Genomic DNA, 27181 nt, shown 5'->3' on the forward strand with positions numbered 1-27181 from the left:
TGCTGTTAGTCTACTTTCAAGGTTTATGCACTGCAGTAATGTGGCACATCTGAAGGCAGCAAAAAGAGTGTTAAGGTATGTCAAAGGAACCATCGATGCTGGTGTGAAGTTTTTGAGGGCAAAGGAGCTGAAACTTGTAGGCTATTCTGATAGCGATTTGGCAGGGTCAGTTGATGACATGAGGAGCACTTCAGGTTACTTCTTTACTTTAGGCTCGAGTGTTTTCAGCTGGAGTTCGAAGAAGCAACAAACTGTTGCACAATCTACAGCAGAGGCTGAATATATCTCAGCTGCAGCAGCAGTGAATCAAGCCATTTGGCTTAGGAAGATTTTGGATGATTTGAATGAAAATCAAACTCAGCCTACTGAGATTAGTGTGGATAATCAATCAGCTGTGGCCATAGCCAAGAATCCAATCTTCCATGGTAAGACTAAACACTTCAAAATCAAATTCCATTTTGTTAGAGAAGCTGAGCAATCGAGGGAGGTTAGCTTAGTTCATTGCAGCTCAGAAATTCAGTTAGCTGACATTTTAACTAAACTATTGGGAGCCAACCGATTTAATGCTTTGAAGGAAAGGATTGGTGTTTGTTGCATACAGTCCAAGGAGGAGTGTTGAAGCCGTGGCCTACATTGCAACAAAGAACCAACAGCAACAAATTGGTCAAAAGACCAGCAGCAGCAAATTGTACAAGTTTAGCTGCTATACTGTTTTGTAGCAAAGAAATGGAGTTGGTTCAGTTATAGAATTACTTTTGAATATTTTGTTCCTATGGAACTTAGCCTAAATCTTTGTAATGAGTTAGCTAAGTTAGTAGGAAAGATTGACTGATGTAATAGCTGGTATGCCAGCTTTCTTTTGTATGCAAGATTGCTCTATTTTTAGTAAGTGTTAAGTAAGAGCAGTTAAATTAGTAGGTAGCTATCAAATACTTTTGTAACCTTCATATATTCAAAATTTGAATGAAATTACAATGACTTTTTTTCAGTTACAATTCTTTGCTGAGTTTTTGTTCTTTCAAGTTTCTTTTCTTTTGCTTCGTTTGTTTTTTTTCATCTTTGCTTGCTAAAAATTCAACAATTTGGAAGGGATTATGGAGGACCATCATTGCACTCGCCTTCTCCTTCCGGGTAACGGTGGTAGCATTATCCGAAGAGGGTGCAATGTGCTGAGTGTGGTCGTGCGATGGAGATGTATTTCTTGTATCGCTGCTGTATTTAGTGAAGTAAAGAAAGGGAAAAAGATGGTTTTGGGGAGGTAGGTTTGGTATTATGATATGATTATCATATCTAGAGTCGACGTGTTTGCTAGGTTTTCTAATAATGTTTAAGGCTCTTTTAATATCCCACACTGGTTATTGAAGAGCCTTAGCTAATTTTACCTAATTGTTTGTGTTGCATTAATAGTTTGAGTTGTAAGTCTACTTCCCTAAATAAAGTGTTCTTTTGATTTTATGCTTTCTCTTTTCAATAATTAAAAACATATTAATTACATTCCATTATATTAATAAAGCCTTCCAGTATTAAAACTGTTAAGTTTAACCATTAAATATAACGTCAATATAATAAAATAAATATAATAGAAATATTAGTTTTGAGGTTTGTGGGAAAATTTTGAACGACAGATCAAATGGACGGTTGGGTGTTTAAATAGGTAACGGATTTTTAAAAATTGGGTTATTGCCCTTTTTGCCCATTTCAGCTCTTTCCTCTTTTTCAAATAGGTCTTTAGTTTAAATTAGAGTTTATTTTCTTAATTATTTTGAAACCCGGTTTCGTTTTTAAAATCCGTTTTAATTTAATTAATTACCAAGCACCTAATATCAATTTTCACACTTAAAATTTTAATTCTGGTTATTATTTTAATATTTTATTTAATTATTAGCTGCGATCCTAATTTTGGTATCGGACTCAAACCCTCAACTACTAATCCGATTTTTGGGATGTTACAATTTCTATACTAACATTCAAAATTTTCTATTTTATTTATTTCTATACTTAACATTATTAAGTTTATTTCTAAAAATGATCAGAATTAGTTTTAGTAGTAGTGTTTTTATTATTGCTACTGCATCTTGCTATATGACTTAGTTAATTCATGTGTTGGATTGATTGGTTGATTAGTGGTGGAGTTATAGGTTATGTTTGAGCTTCTAAAATGGTTGAGTTTAAGTGTCTTTCACTAAAACATTTGGACATGTCTCTTGTGTTCACTTACATCCATTAAGCTATTTTTAGTTGTAATTAATAAATACATTAAATTTTTATTAGATTAAGCTAAAAAAGAGTGTAATTATCAATAATGTACGGATGGAATAAGTTAATTGCTTACCGTTTGGATAAACTTACGAATGATGATAATGTTTACCTTTGAATTATGAAGATGCCATGGAGATGTTATTAATAAAATTGGGTTTGAAACAAGGATTGGGGCACTCAATTTTATTTTACTTTATGGGTTGATTGCCATTTTTATCCTTAATAGTTTATTGTTGATATGATCAAGTCCTTGTTTGTAGTTTTATTTGCTCAATTTGACAACATTGCTATTTTTTTTTTATTATCGATTGATAATGATGTTTTTATTTATAAACAAACTATCTACCTATCTTTATTATAGTATCAAGTGGAATTTAAAGGGGTAGGTGGTGCCTTGGGTAAATTATGTTTTGGCTCCTCAAATGAAAAAATTATGTTAAATCACTTTCAAAATAATGTAATCATAAAATTTGTTAAATTTTAACTCTTAAAATTTCTGGCCCCTTTTTCATAACCATTTCAAAAATATTACTTTTTATTATTTACATTAAATAAAAATATATTATTTAATAAATTAGAAAAATAATTAGGTAAAATGACATAACTCCAACCCCTAACTTCGTCTTTATTTCGAGAGCCACTTCCATCTTTCAATTTCACTTAAATTTGTTTATCTATTGGGAGTTTTCTTCAACCTTTTCTCTCATTGGTTTTTATTGTATATAAAGGATACTAAATCATCATGTGTGATCTTGTGGTTAATCTAGCTATTTTTATTTCAAAATGAATCCTCTTATTCTATTGAAGAATGCTGCTCAAAATGGAGATGTTAACAAGTTATATCAAGCGATAGCTAAAGATTCTAATGTTTTGGAGCATTATGATAAAACATCTTTCGCTGAAACTCCATTACATATAGCTACAAGTCGAGGGCATATCAATTTTGCTTTAGAGATAATGAGGCTTAAACCATCTCTTTCCAAGAAGCTAGATGAACAAGGATGGAGTCCCATGCACGTTGCGTTGCAACATAACCAGACCTCGATGGTGCACCGGCTCATAGAGACGGACCCAACCCTTGTTGGTGTCAAAGGAAGGGAGGGTTTCACTCCACTGCACTACGTTGTTCAAAACGACGGAGTTAATCTCTTGCGTGAGTTTCTAGCGGTAAGCCCTCATTCCGTCATTGATACCACGAATAAAGGCAAAACGGCTTTGCATATCGCTGCGGAGAAGGGAAATACCAGAGCTTTAGAGGCTTTGTTGTCGTTTCTTGGAAGGTCATGGTATAGGGAGGCATTATATTGGGAAGAGAAAGTAGTTAACTGGAAGGATGAAAATGGTTTCACTGTACTGCATGTAGCAGTGACGATGAACGATATCCAGGTGATTTTTGATGAACTCATTTCAGCTATGCATGACAAGATTATATTGCATTGCATTACAATTAGATTATATAACCGGCCAAATTTTATAGGAAGTCCCTATACTTTACATTCTTCTTTGTAGCTTTAGTAAATTTACTAGATTTGATCAATTCTAGTTTTTGTTTAGACCGGGTTGTTTTCGGTTTGTGATGATGATTTTGGGTTTTAATTTTAGGTTTAATTAATTTTTCACTTTTTAAAATAAAAATTTTGTGCCGATGGGGCAAGAAAATTTGCCATGCCTGTCGGGTTAACGATTTGATTTTGAATTTTTCGGGGCAATATATTATTTGGTATTTAAATTTAGTTTTAATGTTAAATTTGATAATTAAATTTTTTTTTAATTTAATACTTAAGTTTAACTTCAATTTTTTATGCACTTTAAATAAAAAGTGTGTTTAATTGGAAAAAAAAGAAGCTCAAGTATCAAATTAAAAATTGAAGCTAAACTCAAATTCTTACTCTTTTTTTTTTTTTTTTTACTATTGTCTAAGTACAAAAATCACAAATTTGAAGTCATTTTTCTGAACTATCCAACTATTTTCTTTTGAGTGAAGTTTAAAATTTTAATATTAAAAATGTCGAATGAAATTAAAATTGATAAAGTTGGAATGCAGGACCAAATCCACTAGAACCACATAGTACATGAACTATTAGGATAATTTAACCATGATAATCCTTTCTTCAATGGTAATAAGGTGATCATTGCAAAATCCTACCATGCAGGTTGTGAAATCGTTACTAAACTCTAAAATCAACGTGAATGCAAAAAGCCTAGAAGGCTTTACAGTTCTGGACATTGTTGATCGTGCTAACAATAATCCAGACATGAAAGATGTTTTAATCCAAGCAGGAGCTAAACATAGTGATGTAATGAAGACCTACGACATTAATGCTATTCCTTCCATGAAGCAAGTAAGTTTTGAACCAAAGCCTACACTTCTTGATAATGTCATACGGTTCCTAAAAGGCCAGAAAACAAATATCTCGACCGAAACACGTGATGCTTTGCTAGTGGTGGCTGCACTGGTTGCAACAGCCACTTTCCAAGCGGTTCTCAGCCCACCGGGAGGGCTTCGACAGGCTGACAGTAGCGACAGTGATTCACTTCCGTTCAGCAAGGTGGGGAAGGTGGTGATGAAAGAATGGTTATACATAACTTTCTTGATTCTTAATAGTACTTCATTTTGGGTGACAATCATAACCATTTATCTTTTACTCCCAAACGGGTTTTATGGTCAGCTATCGACTCTACCCTTAATTCTCTTCTCGGTTACCTACTTGTTCTGCTCAACAATCATATCACCAAGCCTCATTTGTGCCATTGTTAATTTCAGCTTTTTCATATGTTGTGTGGTGTTACTAAGTTCAGGCCTTGTGGTTATATCCAATCATTCCTTGTTGTCCTACATCAAGAAATTATGGTCCCGTTGCAGATAGGATGATTTACTTGCGGATTTGGAGTTTGTTGCATGGAACCTCCTCATCACTTGTTTGTGTTGTGTTACTCTGTCTATGACATAACGTTGAAACTCTATTGCTAATTGTTGAATAATGTGTTGTAATTAAAGTTTGTATTCAATCAGTGAGATGGGAATGAATGAATTTAAGAAATTTAGTAGCCATTTAATTAGGATGCATGAATGTACTACATCAATGAGTTACAGATTAACTGCTTGGCTAGACTAGAAGAAAGTATAGAATTTAAAAGTAAAGATTGTAAGTGATGAAGCCAATGTAAGCTAAAAAAAAAAAGTAAACTAAAATTTCATATTCCATCATGAGTGTATTTTCACTTTACCATCTTTAGAGTTTTTTCAACAAAGTATTAATCAAAGCTAAACATCCTTACAAAGAAAATATAGTGAAAAGAGAGTGAAAAAAATGAACTTTTGAAGTGATGAGTCATGGCTTTCACAACTGATTTATTAATCAACAATACATTTTACAGTAATGTTTGTGTAACATCTTCATTACTGAAGAAATTACTGAGAAAATCAAATTCGTTCAATGATTTTATTTAACTAATCAAATTAATTTACCCTTATGTCACTTTTTAAATGCATATCTAAACTTAATACCAACTCTAGGTGGCTCTATTATTAGTTAATAAATGGATAGGGACCAAATTATGAAATTTGCAAACACATTTGCTTCTAACTCTTTGACACATAAAAATATGGCAGATAATGTGTGCTACTATTATTAGTACTTTTAAAGAACTGTAAGGCAAATATCTCTCAATAGTGCAACTTTATTGATTGATACACATACATCAAGCAAAAGTACACATGCCCAAGTTTTTTGTTTATTAAGCACAAGGCAAAGTTTTGAGCACTTTGCTGGCTTATAAACATCTACTTAATAACATAATAATAATGAAGCAACTATAATTGACGAAATTAATTATCTTTTAAAAGGTTCCTACTTTCTTTTTCTCAAGAAGTACAATTGCGATGCATTTCATTCAAGCTCAATATCTGATTCATAAGCAACTCCAGCTTTCCAATCACTAGGAATAACATTTGATGCCTGCACCCAATATACACCCGCTCTACCTTGAACTTGGAATCTCAAAGTGACTGCTCCCGATGGTGGATACGTTGTGTCGAAAACAGCCCCGTATGCCCTCCTCATCCCTATCCATTCCTTACAATCCGCCTGCATAATTCATATCACCAACAAAATTTTGATTACTATGCTTTTAAAATTAGGTTAAATTACTATTTGAGGCCTAAATTTGGCAATTACATTTATATTCGGATCCAAAATATAGAATGTAAATTTTTTTTATTCTTAGTTCTTGAACTTGGTAATTAATCCCACATTAAAAGCTTGAACTAGACAATTATTCTCATAATGGGACATGAACCTTTTTTAGTCTAGGTTAGTCCTAAACATTCGCAATTGTTTTTATATTAAACCCTTAATTTTAGGATTTTCAAAATAAAATTAGGCCCCAATGTGAAAGTAATTATCTTTTTTTGTCTCAATGTAGGAAAAATTATCAAGTTCTGAAATTAACTTAGATAAAAAAAATTTTCAAGCCCCAATATAAGAATAATTACTAAGTCCAAATCTAAAAAAATATGTAAACCTTTAAAACTCCTTGAGCTCACCAACAATGTAACACTTCAATTTACCTGCCAAACATCTGCGGCTAGAATTTCAGTTTGGCCAGCTTGGTATAAGATTACAATGGCCAAGTAATTCGGGTACTTGCTATGTTCATGAACCTTGAATTGCATCTTGTAACCACCGTAGCGGCAGGGGATTCGCTGGTATTCTACTTCAACTACTCCGTAAGCGAACAGCTCGCCCGCTTTGTCCGATTGTGCCATGCTAGAGTAAGCGCGGGGGCTGAGGATGAAATCAGTGTTGTCACCTTCGCCGTAGTCGGTCACCACTATGTTCACCCCATTATCAGTACAGAGTTGGGGGTTTGTGCACCTAACCTGAGAGTTAAAATCAAAACAAATTCAAGTGTCATTAGTTAGCAAAAACATTGAGTCGAGTTTGAATAATGACAAATTTCAGGTTGAAATGAATTTAAATTTTGAATTCGATCGAGTATCATTTTTAAGCTCAAGATATAATTTAACTCATTTGATCACTCAAGTTTTATACTTGAGCTCGAGCTGGAATTATGCTTTTGCTTATGCAATTTTGATATTAATTAAACTTAGTAAATAGTGAATATATAATAAAAAATTAAAAAGCTTTACGCAACAATCAAATCTAAATTTTCTAATGATCATTGTTGGGTGAGTGTACTAGTTGGACCAGGAATCGATTAGGGTACTAATCCGAAAAAAGTGTTGCAAATCGGTTGAACAAGTTCTTTTTACTATTTTTTAATATATATTTTTTAATAATTTATTCGATTAGACCGACAAATCAATTGAATTAATCAAATTGATCAGACTGGGAATTGGTGGTCGATCGATTCAGCTATCGATCTAATTCTGAAAACTTTATTGATAAAAAAATGAAGGCGAGTTAAATATTTAATATATTTAAATATATATCAAGGATAAAAAATAATTTAATAATATAAAATACATAATATATCTTAAAAATGAAAAACTAGATTAAGCTCGTGTTGGAATTGTGTATCAAGATACTCAAATTTGACCTTCTTAATAATTCAAAGTGCTCAAACTCAACTCCATGATTATCAAAAAAGAATCGATTTTGAAGCTTATACCTGATAGCAAGTACCACAGCCACTTCCATTTTTGTAGAGCCTGTAAGAAGCCCCAGCCACATTCGCATCATTCACAGTCCTTCCAAATTCTCCATATCCACAAGCTCCCCCTAAAATTCATCACATAATTGTTAGCTAAAACATGATAAACATTGAATAACCATGCATAATTTCTTCACGTATTCTTGTTCGAATATGTGTCAAAGAACGAAGAGTTCAAGCAATACGATAATGATAACTAAATAAGGAGCAATGTTCATACTTGGAGTCCCTAAACAATCAGGGCTGCCATAGTAAGTTGCTCTGGACTTTACATAGTCCTGAGCATAACACAGTGTAGGCAGTAACACCATGACAGACATAAGGCAACAATGAAACTTCAATGAAAACCCCATGTTTTCTGCAACAAAAAATTTATAGTAATAATGGAACAAAATTAAAAAGAGAAATGTAGTTAATGAGATGAGAAGCTAAGAGACCAGAGTTCCCATATTTATAGCAGAAATGAAGAGTTATGTGTATGCAGTATCTGCAGGTTGAATTTGAACAGGTTATGTGTCAATTATTACTATGCTCTTGGGATTAAATTATTAAGTTTATCCTACAATTGGTTTCCAAGGATTAAAGTATAATAGTGGAGACTCTATGTTTTCTCCATTTCTTCTCTGTCTCTATCAATGGATAGATGAAATTAGAGAATCTCACATTTTCGGATTTAGAATTTGTGTTTGTTAGAGTATAATATTGTTTTTTATAACTTTGAAGATTTAATATATTTTCAAAATTGTCTTTCGACTTTAAAGAGAGTCTAGAATATCTCTTAAATCACTTAATAATGAATACATGCGTATTAACAGCAATGCTCATATAGAACAAAAATCCTGTAGGGTGTGTTGATTCTTTAGTGGCACCCAAAAACAGGGACGACACCAAAGGCAGGAGCTTAAGCTATGAAATATCAGTTTAGTCCCTCCTACATGTTTTCCATTTTAGTATTAAATTTTTTGTCCCTTGGAATCTAAGCCATTACTCCATTATAGATTTGAGTCGAAAAAGTAAAAAGAGCTAGAAGGATTAATTGGCAAACCTACAAATAAGAAGATACCACATGAAAGTTCTTACACATGACAATTAATGACATGACATTCATTAAAAAATATTCAAAATACAAATATATGTATATATAATATCTAAAATATATAAATTTTATTAAATTTAAAAAAAAATCATTTTTTACAATATATAAACTATATAAAATAAAAATTATAAAAACATCATATAAAAAATTCCAAATTATATGTATAAATTCAAATTTTTACTAAATTTATTAAATTTAAAAATTCAAAAAATTATAATATATAATTTTTTATATACAAACATTATATAAAATATAAAACAAGTGGGAAATATATATATAAATTCAAATTTTATTAAATTTAAATTTAAATTTTTATAATATACCAATTATATAAAATATAAGTAATTTGAGAAAAGGAAAAAAAAATTTAAAATTTTAAAATCTATATTAGAATGGTCAAAAGTCAAACATTAGTGTCAATCAACGATTGGTCAATGCCGGACAACAATCTACAGATTTTGGTAAGTGATCAAGATAGGGGCGAATACAAGAGGTAAGCAAAAGTTTTGGCCCTCAAATTTAAAAAAATTATAATTATAATCCCTTATAATTGATTAAATTATAAATTAATATAAGAAAAAAATTATACTTTAGCCCTCAAAAAAATAAAAATAAAATTATTTAATCTTTTTAAAAATCATAAAATCATAAATTAATACATGATAAAATCTATATTTGACATATCAAAAATTTATAATTTAATTTTGACCCCCTAGAAAAAATTTCTTGATCTATCTATGGTCAACAGTAGGGGTTGATACAATGGGACAAGTAGGGGCGCTAGCCCCCAAAATTGAAAAGTTACAATTATAGCCCCCCTTATAACTAATCAATTATAAATTAATGTAAGGAAAAATTATGTTTTAGCTAAAAATCATAAAATTATAAATTAATACACGATAAAATCTGCATTTGACATATAAAAGATTTATAATTTAATTTTGATCTTCTAAAATAATTTCTGGATTCGCCTATGGTCAACAGGCACATCATTGCCCACTCATCGGTGACAAGGAAACATAGGTAGAGAAGTGATGCGTTCGCGTTGTTAAGTTTTTGGACCAAAAACTACAAGGGATGAATACTTTAAGTATTAATACGAGAAAAAAAAATAGATGCCAAAATAAGAGAACGAAAATAATTTAAGTATCGTGACATAAGTGGAAAACTGATCAGAAAGATCTAACCAAGTCTGCTCTATTGATGTATATCACCTCTAATAAGCTGATAATTATGGTTGACTACTTCAGTAGATATCAAATGAGAAGAGCCAAGTACAATAAAACCCACCAAAAACCTATCACTTTGGTGAGCTTTAACGCACTACCACGACTGTTAAACCAATAACCAAGCAGCTAAATATCTCTCATAAACTACTCTTATTCATGGTGGAAAGCACCCTTTTGTTTTATGTTTTCTTAAAACCTATATTTTTTTCTAAGTATTGACACGTTTAAATTTATGTCGGCATGTATAGGAACCAAGAATACATTACAAGTTTGAATTTTGTATACGATTTAGGTATATGCATATAGGTCCCTACGAGTACTATTTTATTTGTGAAGTGGGTTGGTGGCTTTTCTTACTGGTATTCCATTTGGCTATCGCAAGGTCGTTAATAACTAGTGAAAACGAGAAAAAAAAAATAGGTATTGTCGCTCTAGTTGTACTTGGTTAACAGCTGGTTAGAAAGATTGAGAAGAGGATTCTTTTTGAGATAGTGACCAGCACCAATTTTATTTGCTTAAATAATAAAATCACTCTCTCCATTAACAAGTTCTTGCCACTATGATGAAATAATGGAGTGGACATGGTTGAGAACTGGGACCAATGATACGTCCATGTGTCTATATAAACACCATCCCCTGGCCATCTCTCGACGCTTGGTGATGTTTAGGGTGAAAGAGAGGAACATAACTACAAAAGGTAGTGTTACGAGGGAGCCACACTAGCAATATATACATTTTCCCTATATTCTTCACAAATTTAGAATTTAGTCTATATAGTTTTTAGATTTCAAAATCCAGATCCAATTGTTTGGCGTGACATTTTGAAATAAAAAAACAATACTCACTTAGTAGCTATGTAAAAAAATGACATTGTAATGACTTGTATTTTGAATCTGAAAAGTAGAGGATTAAATTCCTAAAAATAAAAATATAGGGACTAGATTCCAATTTTATGAAAAGTATAGGGACTTATAATTTATTTCTGAAATGAAGCATAGCACTACCCAAAATTTCATCTTTAGTCATTCTCAATGCGAAAAGCTTAAAAGAGCGAGAAACTAAAAAGGCTAATGCAAGGTGTAAAGTAGATGAACATATAAGTCAAAAGAAGCAACAATGGATGGATGATGGGATTTTCCAAGTGTCTTTTGCTGCAGATTTTGGGGGTGGACAATGGAGAGGAAGAGCAATAATGGCATAGCTGATTATAGCAAAAGGTGGTGAAACAATGAAACAAACAAGTGAATGATTTTTATGTTCCAGAACACACTTGTAGGATAAATGTACTAGTCAGGACTGTCCGATCGATGCTCGACATTTTGTTCGTGCTAAGCTCGAGTTAGAATTGACAGGTCTAGATGTTTTTCATGCCATGGATAAACCAGTGGGTGCAACTAGCAATGAGAGGTGAAGAAGGCAACATTTGACATCTAAACATTTTTTAAGTACACAACTGCAATGTCCAAACCATAGTATATTTTAGATAAATCCTAAACTGATATCAGATTCAGTTAAACTCTAAAACCAAAAACATAAGAACATGTTATATGTACATAGTTTCCTCTTATTTTGATGTTTTAGGACAGGCAACTATCCTATATGGTATTGGTGTTGTTGGCACTGCCACCATTGTTTGCTGCTGCTAATATATGGTCAGCTTGCCTGTACTCGCCTGGAGGATTGAGGCAAGCCTGGTAGATGGTTGTCTCAATCACGGTAGCCACCACAAGAAACACAGAACGAATATCACTAGGATTATTATGAAAATTGATCAACTTTACAATCTGTCATTATTTTTATTGGCACCTTATCTCATCAACTTCACACTATGCTGCAGCAGAGGGCTAGGGTTCCAAAACCCTGGCTGCTAACTTGTTAACAAAAAATGGGCCTAAGGGCCAGAATCAAATTTGGGCTCAAAATATAAATTAGGCTGCCTTTAAAAAATAGGTTCAGCATAATCAGATTTTCAAATTTTGGAAAAAAAAAAGCTGAATCTCATTTTAAATTCAAATTAAAAAGATTTAAAAGTTTGGTTTACTTTCTCAATTTGAGAAAAATTCAATTTTTTTCTCTTATTTTAAAGTTTTACTTTTAAACCTAATTCTAGAACCAAATTAAACTTTTAACTCATTCTAGAATTAGTTTAAAAGTCAATTTTAAAAAGAAAAGTTCACATAACCCACTAATTCCATAATATCAAGGCCAAATAAGCTCAAAATTGACTGTCCGGACAAATTTAGGTGTCTACATAAACATATGTATATTTTCTTAGAAAGATGAATGAATTGAGAGAAATTCCTCAATATTTTCGTTGCCTTTGATTAGTAACAATGTATCACCTTAAACCTGTGCATATAATTCATGTATTCATTTGTACCTTGTACGAATAGTGATTTCTCTTTGATGAACAAGAAAGTGAATGATGACGGTGATGATTTAATGAACAAACTGATAGAAATAAAGGGTTGATTGCTTGAAGTGCAAGTAACACATTTTCTTCATTTGTTTGGCTGAAAAGGGAGATAAATAGCAAGAACTTGATGTTGAACCTACATTAATAGCTAAAGGAACTCTTACAGTGTGCTTTTTACCCATTTCCCCAAATGAGTAAGCATTTGGTGTCTCAATTGCTTCAAATACAAGCCTTAGGTGCCTTCAACCTCTTCTTTTGATTCTGAATGACTTTAGAACTACGGTAACATTTACGCCAAAAGGCAACTACCCCGTTTCCTCTTATTTTGGATAAACCCTAAACCAACACCAGATTCAAATACACTCTAAAATCTATAAAATAAAAACAAGTACATAGTTTCCTCATCTCTTCATATTTCTGGATAGGTGGCTACCCTGTTTCCTCTCATTGAGACCACCCGGTTTTTAACCCTTTCATGTTTAACAAGCGCTATCATAGGAATTACATACGTCGCTGCTGCGGACACATAAAGCAAGTTCTTGTATGAAGTACTGGCAGCTGTGAAAATCGAAGAGTTTGGCTGTGATGGAAAGATACTAACTAGCGAAGTATAATATGAAAGAAGGAGAAAACATGTACATACGTAAAGGATCACGGAATATGGAAGGCCTATTATAACAACCAGAATCGTCCAAACTGATAAATAGAAAGCCAAACTATTGAGAGTGAAGAAATAGAATAGATTAAAAGGTTTCATGATTATCTATCCTGCATAATGTGGCCTTGGATCTTGGCCCAAGCTGGTATTGGTGTTGTTGGCACTGCTACTACCATTATTTGTTGTTGCTGGTTTGTAGTTATCTTGCCAGTAACCCCCTGGAGGGTTGAGGCCGGCCTGATAGGTGGCTGTCACAATCAGGATAGCCACCACAAGAACCATAGCACGAATATCACTGCGATTATTACGAGAATAAATTCCCAAATATTTGTCTCGTATATCAATCAGAGTTAACTTCCTGCTCAAGTAATCTCTGAGAGTTATGTTTGAGGTAAGATTGGATGCCCTTTTTGCTCTAGCACGACTTAGAATCTTACCGATCTCTAAGCTCTGCATTGTTCCTTGAAGGTGAAATGTGTCCATAGCTGTCATACCATTGGAGTTCTTGACATTCACATTGACATGCTTAACCAACAACTTCACAACCTACATCATCATAGACAAAGTTTAAGTTAATTAACTATAATTGTGTAGCAAATAATGTGAATGAGCATATTTAAAGCTTGCCTGAGGCTGAATAGTAGATACAGCAATATGCAAGGCTGTGTTACCGTCTTCATCTTTCCAGGTTAGAATATCTTCTTTGTTAACTCGATTTAACCATCCCAGAAGGACTTTGAGAGCACTAATTGAACCATTTTTCACGGCTATGTGCACTGCGGTCTCAAACTTAACTGTGGTGTCTTCAATAGATGATGGACAAGCAAATAAAAACTCAGCTAAAAGTTCAGCATCATCGATCTCAGCTAAATAGTGTAACGGTGTCATCATCCCCTTTGCTTTGACACGAATCAGATTACTATTGATCGTGATTAGTCCTCTAACCATATGACTGCAGTTATGCTGCAGAGCAAGATGGAGAGGACTAAGTCCCATAAGGTTTAGCTTCGAAGAAAGTGATGGTTTCAAATTTGCAACTTCCATTTCAAAATGGGGTTTACCTGACCTGGCAGCCTGATGCAAGGGTGTATCGGTAATCGGTAGCTGATCAACACGATCCAGGACATATGGATCCTCGGCAAACCTTCTATACAATGCATCAATGTCTCCATTTTGTGCCACAGTTCGCAACTGATCATCCATAATGCTGTGTTTTTTGGGGGGGTGAACTTTGACAACAATGAATTTGCTGAGATTATTTGCAGTGTTGTCTTATAAAGAGGAGGTTGCTTGTAGGCTAATGCATGCAATGTCAACAGAATTTGAACAAAAGTATTATTGGAACCCACCCACATTGTTTGAAAAGTCAAAAAAGGTGGGCACCGAAAGTAGAAAGTAAGATTGGTTGGCAAGTTGGGTTAAAAGTTGGCATGGGATAATTGCAATTTTGGTCCCTAAGTGTATAGGGACATTGCAAGTTGATCCTTAAACCTCAACTATAAATAGGCCTAACCATTTCTTACTTTCTTCATCCCACATTTGCCATTCTCTACTTAAGGCATTGTTCTCTCTCCCTATTTGTAAAAGTTTCACTTGTATTTTGGAGTGAAATATATTTGGTAGTGCCCGAGGAAGTAGGCAAGATTTGCCGAACCTCGTTAAAATTCTGGTGTTCTTTACTATTTATTGTTCATATTTTGTGAATGTGATTGTAGTGATTTATTGTGCTATTAAATTACGATAGAGGGATATTCTGGCTAGGAAAGACTTGGTACTTAAGTGATCCTCGTGATCCACCTCTCTTTCCTAGGAATTGAACTTAGTGTGATTTTTCAGTACAATATTTTTACTCTTTCACACGCTTCCGCGCAACAATTGGTACCAGAGCCAGATTCGTACTTGGGGAATACGACCGTTTACGATACTATTCACGTATATAGTACTATTCATGTATACGGTACTATTCACGTATACGGTACTGTTCACGTATACAGTAGTTGGGATTGAGGAGAAAAATGGCAGCAGCATCGTCATCAGCAAGGACTACTGTGACAAATGCAAAATTTGAAGTAGAGAAATTTGACGGTACCAATAATTTTGGTATGTGGCAATGTGAGATCCTGGATGTCTTATGTCAGCAAGAGCTAGATATAGCCCTTGAAGAAAAACCTGACAAGATGGATGACAAGGAGTGGGCCAAGATCAATAGACAGGCGTGTGGTACAATCCGCCTATGTTTGGCCAAAGAGCAAAAGTACTCTGTCATGAGGGAGACATCAGCGAAGAAGTTATGGGATACACTGGAAGAAAAGTTTCTAACGAAAAGTCTTGAAAATAGGCTTTATATGAAAAAGAAACTTTATCGATTCACGTATGCACCTGGTATGTCGATGAATGACCATGTGAACTCATTCAATAAAATTTTAGCAGACTTGCTAAATTTGGATGAGAAATTTGAAGATGAAGACAAGGCATTATTGTTGTTGAATTCCCTTCCTGATGAATATGATCATCTTACCACCACATTGCTTCATGGGAAGAACACGATCACATTTGATGCAGTCTGTAGTGCATTGTATAGATCTGGGACTCGAAAGAAAGATAAAAGAGATCACAGAGATACAACCACAGAAGTCTTAACAGTAAGAGGTCGTTCACACAGCAGCAAATCTGGTAGAAGGGGAAAGTCCAAAGGGAGACCCGCCAAAGATGATTGTGCCTTTTGCCGTGAAAAAGGGCATTGGAAAAAGAATTGTCCTAAGCTACAAAAGGGCAAGGCTATTTCTAATGCATGTGTAGCGGAGCATGATGAGGAGTCAGACTTTAGCTTGGTTGGCATGGCAATGGCATGTCAAACGGATGAGTGGATTTTGGATTCAGGATGTACTTACCATATGTGTCCTAATAAGGACTGGTTTTCTAGTCTTAAAGAGCTAGAAGGTGGAATTGTTCTTATGGGCAATGATAGTGCTTGTAAGACAATGGGAGTGGGTACAGTCCAATTGAAGAATCACGACGGCTCAATCCAAGTCTTGACAGATGTTCGCTACGTACCTAGCCTGAAGAAAAATCTCATCTCATTAGGTGCCCTAGAATCTAAAGGGTTCACAATCACTTTGAGAGATGGATTACTAAAAGTAGTAGCTGGGCAACTGACGGTGATGAAAGGCACAAGAAGAAATAACTTGTATTTTTTAAATGGAAGTACAGTTATTGGATTAACATCAACAGTTTCTACAAAAGATGTAGATTCAGAGGCTACCAGATTATGGCATATGCAATTGGGACATGCTGGTGAAAAAGCTTTGCAGACATTGGTGAAGCAAGGCTTATTGAAAGGTGCAAATTCTTGCAAAATGGAATTCTGTGAACATTGTGTTCTGGGCAAGCAGAAGAGGGTAAAATTTGGTCCAGCAATTCACAATACGAAAGGAATTCTAGACTACGTTCACAGTGATGTGTGGGGACCTACCAAAGTAGCTTCTTTGGGAGGTATGCACTATTTTGTTACTTTTGTTGATGATTATTCAAGAAAAGTATGGGTGTATCTAATGAAAAGAAAAAGTGAAGTTTTGGATGCATTTCTGAAATGGAAGAAGATGGTGGAGACTCAGACTGGTCGAAAGGTCAAACGACTTCGATCAGATAATGGTACTGAGTACAAAAATGATCTATTTCTACAAGTATGCCAAGATGAGGGCATTGTGCGACACTTCACTGTTCGGGATACACCACAGCAAAATGGGGTGGCAGAACGAATGAATCGAACTATACTGGAGAAAGTTCGATGTATGTTGTCCAATGCTGGATTGGGCAAAGAATTTTGGGCTGAGGCAGTTACATATGCGTGCCATCTAATTAACCGTTTGCCATCAGCTGCAATAAATGGAAAAACTCCTATGGAGATGTGGACTGGTAAATCTGCTACTGATTATGATTCTTTGCATGTATTTGGTTCCACTGCATATTATCATGTAAAAGAATCTAAGTTAGACCCAAGAGCAAAGAAAGCATTATTCTTGGGTATAACTGATGGAGTAAAAGGATATCGTCTCTGGTGTCCTGATACAAGGAAGATTGTTTTCAGTAGAGATGTGACTTTTGATTAATCAACCATGTTGAAGTACAAGGATTCACAAAAGGATGACAAAACCGGTAGTACTTTGCAGCAGGTGGAGCTTGAAAAGGTTAACGATGATCCAGCTAATATTGAAGGGACAAATGATGAAGAGGTTCCTACCCAAGAATCTCTACAGCAACAAGATTCAATTGCATATAGAAGGCCAAGAAGAGAGATTCGTAAGCCTGCTCGCTTTGATGATATAGTGGCCTATGCACTTCCAATTACAGATGATGATGTTCCTTCTACTTACACAGAAGTAATAAGTAACCTTGATGGTGTAAAGTGGAAGCAAGCAATGAATGAAGAAATGCAGTCACTTCATAAAAATAAGACCTGGGAGTTGGTGACACTACCCAAGGGAAAGAAGGCAATTGGATGCAAATGGGTATATGCAAAGAAGGAAGGATTTCCTGATAAAAATGAAATTCGATACAAGGCTAGATTAGTAGCAAAGGGTTACGCTCAGAAAGAAGGAATAGACTACAATGAAGTGTTTTCTCCAGTTGTGAAGCATTCGTCTATTCGGATTTTGCTAGCCTTGGTTGCGCAATATGATCTTGAACTAGTTCAGCTTAATGTGAAGACCGCGTTTTTACACGGTGATTTGGAAGAGGAAATCTATATGACTCAGCCAGATGGATTCAAGGTTGCTGGAAAAGAAAATTGGGTTTGCAAACTGACAAAGTCGCTTTATGGATTGAAGCAATCTCCGAGGCAGTGGTACAAGCGATTTGATCAGTTCATGAAAGGGCAAAGGTACACAAGAAGTAAATTTGATCATTGCGTGTATTTTCAGAAGCTACAAGAAGGAACTTTCATATACTTGCTCTTATATGTTGATGATATGCTAATAGCATCTAAAAGCAAAGTTGAGATTGAAAGATTGAAGACTCAACTCAATCTCGAGTTTGAGATGAAAGATCTAGGAGAAGCTAAAAAGATTCTCGGCATGGAAATATGGAGAGATAGAGCTCATGATAGAGTTAGCTTATCTCAGAAGCAGTATTTGAAAAAGGTACTACAGCAGTTTGGCATGAACGAGCAGACAAAACCTGTAAGTACCCCGTTGGCTTCTCATTTCAAGCTTTCTGCACAACTATCTCCTTCGACGAATACGGAACGAGAATACATGTTGCAAGTTCCGTATTCTAATGCAGTAGGTAGCTTGATGTATGCAATGGTGTGTACAAGACCCGACATTTCACAGGCAGTTAGTATAGTGAGCAGGTATATGCATAATCCTGGAAAAGGACATTGGCAAGCTGTGAAATGGATTCTACGGTATATTCAGAAGACCGTGGATGTTGGATTACTGTTCAAGCAGGATAATACACTTGGTAAAGGTGTTATTGGGTACGTTGATTCTGACTATGCCGGTGATTTGGACAAGCGAAGATCAACCACCGGTTATGTGTTTACACTTGCTGGAGGACCAATAAGTTAGAAGTCTACACTACAGTCTACAGTTGCATTGTCAACCACAGAAGCCGAGTACATGGCTGTAACAGAGGCTGTAAAGGAGGCTATTTGGTTACAAGGTATGGCTAAAACCTTGGGGTTGGTTCAGGAGCATATTAACGTGTATTGTGATAGTCAAAGTGCTATTCATTTAGCAAAGAATCAAGTCTATCATGCACGTACAAAACATATCGGCGTACGATTCCATTTTGTGCGGGAAATTATTGAAGAGGGTAAAATTTGTCTTCAGAAGATCAAGACTGCAGATAATCCCGCAGATATGATGACCAAGGTGGTAACAACAACCAAGTTCGAACATTGTTTGAACTTGATTAATATCCTGCAAGTTTAACAGTTGAAGAAGGCACTATCAAGTATTGTTGTCAAAGGCAGAAAAAATTGTGTGAAGATAAGATTATCCTAATCAAATCTTCAAGGTGGAGATTATTGGAACCCACCCACATTGTTTGAAAAGTCAAAAAGGGTGGGCACCGAAAGTAGAAAGTAAGATTGGTTGGCAAGTTGGGTTAAAAGTTGGCATGGGATAATTGCAATTTTGGTCCCTAAGTGTATAGGGACATTGCAAGTTGATCCTTAAACCTCAACTATAAATAGGCCTAACCATTTCTTACTTTCTTCATCCCACATTTGCCATTCTCTACTTAAGGCATTGTTCTCTCTCCCTATTTGTAAAAGTTTCACTTGTATTTTGGAGTGAAATATATTTGGTAGTGCCCGAGGAAGTAGGCAAGATTTGCCGAACCTCGTTAAAATTCTGGTGTTCTTTACTATTTATTGTTCATATTTTGTGAATGTGATTGTAGTGATTTATTGTGCTATTAAATTACGATAGAGGGATATTCTGGCTAGGAAAGACTTGGTACTTAAGTGATCCTCGTGATCCACCTCTCTTTCCTGGGAATTGAACTTAGTGTGATTTTTCAGTACAATATTTTTACTCTTTCACACGCTTCCGCGCAACAAGTATATATATATTTATGTGCAAAAGAAGTGAGCACACATTGACATAACAGTCTTAATTTGTTAGTATTATCCTTATATTTGACTAAAATTTTTCCAAGGAATATTATTTTTAAAACCCTTGAGTGAAACTGAAAAGGATGTTTACTGAGGATTAAAAAAATAGGTTAAGAGTCCACAAGAAATGAACAAACTAGATTAACTTGACAAATTTAGCCCTTAATATTTATAATTTTTTTTAAAAAAAATTAAAATTTATCATTTTATAAATATTGAGGTTAAATTTATTGAATTTTTTAAAATTTGAACTAAAATGACAAATTTTGTAAACATTGAAAGCTAAATTTGTTGAATTTTTTTATATTTAGAATAAAAGTAATAGAATATGTAAACATTAGAGGACTAAATTTGTTATTAACCTGACATGAGTTTTTTTATTAATTTAATAGGTAAACATTGAGGCTAATTAATTTTTTATCAATTTTTAAGGAACTTTAAATCTCATTTTATCATTTTGCCTAGGGCCCTAAAAATATCAAGAACGGGCTGGCTCAATAATTAACTATGGCTAATTGGTTCGTCAAACTATACATAATTACAGTGGGACTGTTAGAAAGATATCTAAGTAATATTCGAATATACCATTGGAAAACAACGATGAAATATCTTCAAAGAACTAAAATTTACGTACTTACATACTTACATTCGAATATATTACTTGACCAGGAAGTTAACTTTGATTGCTCAACGTGACAAATATTTGGGAATTGGTTCTTATAATAATCCTAGTAATATTCGTGCCATGGTTCTTGTGGTGGCTATGCTAATTGAAGCAATCACTTACCAGGCTGGGTCAGGTTTGGGCCTGGATGCAACAGTAACCCCTAAGCCCAGCCCATGGATGCTGCCAGCTCTCCATTTCCTAGTGGACTCATGATTCTTAACGTAACAGTAACAGTCGTGTTACTTTTGCAATAATATTTTTGATGCTGTCAAATATATATACATACATTCATTTGTAGCTTGTAGGAATGGCGATTTCCCTTAGTTGAACAAGAAAGTGATGATTATTTAATGAACAAGCTCTTACAGATAAAGAGGTCGGTTTCTTGAAGAGCAAGTAATACATTTCTCCATTTGCTTGTTTAAGAAGATAGATAAATGTCAAGAACTTGAAGCAGAACCTACATAAACAGCTAAAGGAACTCTTACAATGTGTTTCTTACCCTTTAACACCATTTCCCCAAATGTGTAAGCATTTGTTGCCTCAATTGCTTCAAATACGAGCCTTAGGCGCCTCGAACCTCTTCTTTTGATCCTAAACGACTCCGGAACTACGGTAACATTTACGCCTAATGGCTCCTTTATATGTACGGTATATTTTTCCTTATGACTCACATTTTTTACATATCGGATCACCTTTCTTTTTCCAACTAAATTCGAGATCGTTACACTTGCTAGATTCAAATCCGAGCACTTGAACTTATTTTTAGTAGGACAAGCAACTCCTACTGCTTTTTTCACGGACTTGACATCGATACCTGGAACAGCACAAAGGAATTGAACATAGTGTTTGAAAGTGACATTGAATATGAGTCCTGGTTTCATGGCTTGAGAGACATTGATGGAACCTGCCCCAAAATCGAATGGAGTAGCTTGAATAAGTTCGTTTGATGATTCAGCTAGAATAGGGGCACCTGAATGACCAGTTCTATCGGCAGTTGTCATCATTGCGGATGTGATAGCATCAGGACCCCATTTAGGATGTCTTTGCTTGATCAAAGCAGCAATGCCAGCAATGTGTGGGGTAGCCATGCTTGTACCGGATATAAGTGCAAAACTTTGCCCTGCATCAAAAAATAGACTAATCTTCGGGTTAAGTTCGATGGAATCACCCCCAACGTATAAATCGAGAGCCGTTCATAGTTCATACCTTTGACGTATTTATCTCCTTCACTATCAGGACTCCATGCAGCCCAAATAGAGGTTCCAGGGGCCATGACATTTGGTTTAAGTACATCAACAGTTTGCATAAGCGCGTTTTTCACATCAGGACCCCGAGAAGAGTATGATGCCACAACCGGAGCCTGCCCCGTATAAAGTGCTTGCCTTCCATCTAATATCCTTGCTTTTGCAGCAAATGCCACTGCTTGTCCTCTTTTGTCCCTAATAGTATTGGCATTGTAATACTCCCATAAAGCCTAGTAGGATGTGAACAGGAACATAAATACGTATTAACAGTTAAACCCGAAGAAGGTCTACGGTAGAGAAAGTAACGTACCGATGAAGCTTGCATGTCGTTAAGGACAATGGCAGGGATCTGCAGGGTCAGCATAGTTCCTTTCACTACCTCAGGACCAATATTAGGATCCAATGTGATTATAAAACCAGCTGCCCCTATTTCCATCATAGTGTCTGCAACGGTTGCAATGCTCGCAGCTTCGTACTCATATTCGAATGTATACGTGCAAATAATAAGCCTTCTATAGACCAAGGGTCGGATGAACGGTTCAGGATTTTGACAACTATCAACTGTGATGATTGTAGCATTCCTCACACATACATCAGCTGCTGCAGCTATATTGTAATCTATTTCACCATCTGTGGGAGCTGCAAAGTTGAAGATCAACTTGTATGTTAACATCAGAAGATTCAGAACCGTTGAGAAGAATTAGAAATACGGAATTTCAACTATAAATTACGTGAAAGGCCAGTTCCGGTGAAGCTTTGTCCATTTCCGAGCACGATGGTAGTGTTATATTTACGATCGGTAATAGATGCAGCAACACTAGTGATCCAAGGACTAAATGAAATGACTGAACTAGAAGAAGGTCCACCATTTCCAGCAGCTTGAACAACTAAAACACCAGCTTTGGTAGCAAACAAGAGCTGCAGTTCGAGCACATCGAGGAAAGCAGAATCCCCGGAAGGAACACTCGATGGACCGGCCGAGAGACTAAGTATATCAACACCATCTTCAACTGCCTAAACTAATAAGAAAAGATGTTAATCACCTTATAGAGATTGTATGGAAATCATCTTATAAAGCAATATTCTCGAACCTGATCAACTGCGGCCACAACATCTGACATATACCCTCCGAAAGTATAAAGAGCTTTATACACAGCAATCCTAGCTCCTGGAGCCATTCCACTCGCAGCACCATAATCGAAACCATCGACGATCACTCGAATATCATGGTTCCCTGCAGCTATAGATGCTGTATGGCTAGAACATGTATATATTGTGTTTGTCAGCTAGAATTAAAATAACAGTTACAGATATAAATTTATCATTGTATGGGCATAACCTGCCTTCCATGTCCATCTGCATCGTAAGGAGACGACACATCACGAGTAGCGTTAAACTCACCGTTAGCTATTGCTCCATGCGCGAAATATTGAGCACCTATTATCTTTCCATTACATGCTGTTGAAGGGAATAGCTCACCAGTGTCGCATTTCCCTTTAAACTTTGTACTATTTAAAAACCCTGAAGAAGAACTTGTCATAAAACTAGGATGGTTAGGATTTATCCCAGTATCAATGAAACCTATCACAACCCCTTCACCAGCTCCCTCTACACCACCTAATCTTGGCCATATATGTGCTGGTAATCCGAGAAAATCGGGTGTATGCGTAGTAAGTTTCTCGATTTTGACGTCCTCATGGACCGACCGTACCCCGCTCATGTTTCGAAGGATACTAAGAACCTGCAAAAAAGTTCAAGCACCTCGTATACATTTCAAGACAATCAAAAGATCTTATATAATTGTGTACCTCTTTTGAAGTAACATGGATTGCAAAGCCATTAAGCAAATGTGTATAGCTATAAAGTTTTGTATAGGATCCTTTTTGTAAATGAGATTCCAAGAAAATAGTGTGGCTGCTACTGATTTGCTCTTTGTGAACAGTATAATCTTTGTCACTCCTACACAGTGAAAGATAGGGAGGTTAATACATACATACATATCCATTGCTTCCTTCCCAATCAAAACCTGACATTCAACACAAAACCAATCCTTTGCACCCATATTTTTTTACTTCTAGTTCATCACAGAACCATAGCATTGAATCATGAGCTGTCACATACATACATGCATACATACAGACAGACCCATTGCTTCCTTCCCAATCAAAACCTGAAACTCAACACAAAACCAATCCTTTGCACCCATATATTTTTACTTCTCCTAGTGCAATGCTAGAATTGAATCATGAACTTTCATATACATACATGCATGCATACATACATGTATTTTTGTTTGGTTGTGAGAGAGAAAGTAGGCTTATCCTCCATTAAAACCATGTAGACCTTAGCTTCTGCAAATACAAGGTTAATAACAGTACTAAAGCATATAAGAAATGTAGAGAACAATGCCATTAATGTAGTGTTTATGCAGAAATTGTACATTTGTTTTGAGACACAATGAAGAAATATCCCTTGACTATGTCTATAAGGAAAAGATAGATTATTACAAGACATGTATTTTTCATTTCCAAACTACTTTTTGATCATGCATGTGGACATTCACTTTGAAACCCCATGTCTAAACTGCATCTAGAAATCATGTACCTAAAAGTTGAAGAGAATTGGGGAAGAAAATGACAATGGAGGACCAATAAGAAAAGGTTAAGTTAATGGAGGAAGATATATTGGACCACACATTGAAATGAAAAGAAAAATGCCTTCCATGAAAGTGAAGTTGATGCATGCAAATCCAAATTCATAAAGAACAGAATATTTACCTAAAAAATCATTTTCTTTTTTGAACTTTTATATTCATATGAACTCATTCTTAGCTAACTACTTTTGACTTCATAAATTGACAACCATGACCAAAAATATGAGCAAATATGGATGAATATTTTTTTATATAATGATAACAATTATTTTCCTTTTTTTCTAATTACAAGTCGGGCAATAAGCATATATGCGTGTGATAAATGCATGTAATAAAAAATATGTTTTAGAATTATAATAAATATAATTAAATTATAATTTAAATCATTAATAATTAAATATATAACAATAATTTCATATTCAAAATTTATTTTTTATTTAAAAAATATCTAGAGTGAAATTACTGAAAATTTCTTTTTTTTATTAAATAACAAGTATTACTATAAAGGTATTTTTGTTATTTTATATTTTATGTAAGATCTAAAAAAAATACATATGATATTACTTAAACCGATGAAAACTGGGTTTCAACTCAATTGTGAAATTATAAAAAATCTATTACTTTTATTAAATAATAAGCATTACTACGAAGGTATTTCTATCCTTTCATATTTTTTTATAAATTTGTTACATGAATGTTTTCAGCCTTACAAAATAATTTTTTTAAGATAGGAATGTTAGTAAATTTAAAGAGAGAAATCTTTAATCAATAAGTGTTGAATAAAATAGTAAAATATATTACACTTTTATGAAAAAAAACGTAAATTTAAAACTTAAAAATATTATTATTAGTAAGAAGAGCCATAAACACAAACCCTAAAATGTTGATGAATATTATATGGAATCTTTATATAACTTTTGGTTAGATATTTTGTAATTGTGAAATATGGTTAAAGGGGACCATTAGAAACCCAATTAACCTTTGAATCTCTATTCAAACTTTGGGTCCATATCTCAATCAGTGATGTGAGTTATTCAAGAGCTGCATGCAATTAACCCAATTAATTCTCAAAACATGGCTGCCCCTTTGCCATTGATTTGCCCAAGTAGTTTTCTTTCCTTCTCCAAATTGTATATATATCTTTTGACTTGCATTCATCACTTCTCTATCTCCTACAAAATTTTCAATACCTAAACCTGTGATTAGACTGTTATCTAACTTGATATTATGAATCACTCAAACACCAAATCAGTTGGTGAAAACATTAAAATAAAATGTATATTAATAAACGTTAATAATGACGGTAAAACGATCACAAAATAATAAGAAAATAAAAATAAAAATAAATAGATTTTATGTGAAAATCGTTTCGGGAAAAAAATCACGGGTAGAAGAGGAGAAATTCACTAATGTTGAAAAACAAATGATACAATAGAAATTTCGACTACATCTATTTAAGGGTTGAGAAACCTTGTTCTAATCAAAGTCAAATAAAAGAAATATAGTTCTATATGGACTCAACTTGTGCAATACGGCTCTCAGCCTTTTGCCCCACAGATCCCTTTATTTTATCATTGTATTTATTTCTTCAACAAATGTCGGGATTCGAGTCACACAATTTCTAACAAAAACATTTATGGTTTTTTTAATTACCTATATGTTTATTTAACTTTATTTCCTTTCACCTATAATTAATTTTATTTGGTTAAATTGTGCTACTAGTCTCTCTATTTTTTGAAAATTACTTTAATTTGATCGTTTTTAGTCTTTATACTTTTCAAATTTTAAAATTTCAGTCCTCAACAAGCCATAATTGTTAAATTCATTAAGTTAAGTTCTATTAGTTCTAAAATCAATGCGATAAACATATTATCATATATGTAATACCATGTCAACTTGTTATTTTCATATATTACTCACTAAAAACCCAATTAATGGATTAACGACTATCATTTGTGTCAAGATTGAAATTTCAAACTTCGAATAGTATAAGGACTTAAAATAATTCAATTGGAAAATATGGACTAAATTTGCAACTGTATGTGTAATATATGACTACTAATTGAATTTAACCTAATAGATTTAACTTCTACTATTTGAGTCAGGATTAAATTTTCAAATTTTAAAAAATACAGAGACTAAAATTGATTAATTCGAAAAGTACATGTACTAAATAGTTTTACATTGGTGTTAATGATTCCTCTCCTATATGCTATATTTGATTCTCTTAAAGAAATTGGGTTTAACTATAATATGTTAATGGTTAAAATATGTTAAAGGTCTCTATACTCTTCACAAATTTAGAATTTAGTCCCTATACTTTCATTTCTAATAATTTAGTCACTCTATTTTTGATATTTCAAAATTAAAATCCAATTGTTAACATTGTTAAATTTTTTATTAAATTTGTTGGAATGACATTTTGAAATAAAAAATACTCACATTGTAGTAATAAAAAAATAGCATTATAATGAACCTGAATTTAATAAAATAATTTTAATAATATTAATAGTTGGACCTAAATTTTAACACTTAAAAAATAGTGAAATTAAATTCCTAAAAATAAAAATATAAAAATTAAATTTCAAATTTACAAATAATACAAATATTTTTCACATATTTTAATCTATATTTATCAATCAAATAATAAGCATTATGTGA

The 27181-nt window shown here is 34.0% G+C and overlaps 4 protein-coding genes across 4 annotated transcripts; 1 reads left to right on the top strand and 3 right to left on the bottom strand.

Moving 5' to 3' along the window:
• Positions 1-2874: 2874 nt before the first annotated feature.
• Positions 2875-5337, top strand: LOC107933723 (ankyrin repeat-containing protein BDA1). The gene is made up of 2 exons (XM_016866001.2): positions 2875-3645; positions 4413-5337. Exons 1-2 carry the CDS (start codon positions 3043-3045, stop codon positions 5124-5126), a joined length of 1317 nt encoding a protein of 438 aa, XP_016721490.2. The 5' UTR covers positions 2875-3042; the 3' UTR covers positions 5127-5337.
• Positions 5338-5922: 585 nt separating this feature from the next.
• Positions 5923-8845, bottom strand: LOC107933698 (expansin-like B1). Its single transcript, XM_016865977.2, has 4 exons — positions 8156-8845; positions 7894-8003; positions 6830-7141; positions 5923-6347 (listed from the first exon to the last, which is right to left on the bottom strand). Exons 1-4 carry the CDS (start codon positions 8286-8288, stop codon positions 6150-6152), a joined length of 753 nt encoding a protein of 250 aa, XP_016721466.1. The 5' UTR covers positions 8289-8845; the 3' UTR covers positions 5923-6149.
• Positions 8846-13439: 4594 nt separating this feature from the next.
• Positions 13440-14537, bottom strand: LOC107933708 (ankyrin repeat-containing protein BDA1). Its single transcript, XM_016865989.1, has 2 exons — positions 13962-14537; positions 13440-13880 (listed from the first exon to the last, which is right to left on the bottom strand). The coding sequence occupies exons 1-2, from the start codon at positions 14535-14537 to the stop codon at positions 13440-13442; spliced, it is 1017 nt and encodes a 338-aa protein (XP_016721478.1).
• Positions 14538-20944: 6407 nt separating this feature from the next.
• LOC107933718 (subtilisin-like protease SBT2.5) lies at positions 20945-24380 on the bottom strand. The gene is made up of 8 exons (XM_041090619.1): positions 24149-24380; positions 23676-23826; positions 23211-23608; positions 22959-23124; positions 22599-22881; positions 22178-22506; positions 21830-22097; positions 20945-21743 (listed from the first exon to the last, which is right to left on the bottom strand). The coding sequence occupies exons 1-8, from the start codon at positions 24307-24309 to the stop codon at positions 21061-21063; spliced, it is 2439 nt and encodes an 812-aa protein (XP_040946553.1). The 5' UTR covers positions 24310-24380; the 3' UTR covers positions 20945-21060.
• Between the last annotated feature and the right edge of the window lie 2801 nt (positions 24381-27181).

This window comes from Gossypium hirsutum, chromosome D03 (genome assembly GCF_007990345.1).
Source record: "Gossypium hirsutum isolate 1008001.06 chromosome D03, Gossypium_hirsutum_v2.1, whole genome shotgun sequence".
Taxonomy (NCBI): Eukaryota; Viridiplantae; Streptophyta; class Magnoliopsida; order Malvales; family Malvaceae; genus Gossypium; species Gossypium hirsutum.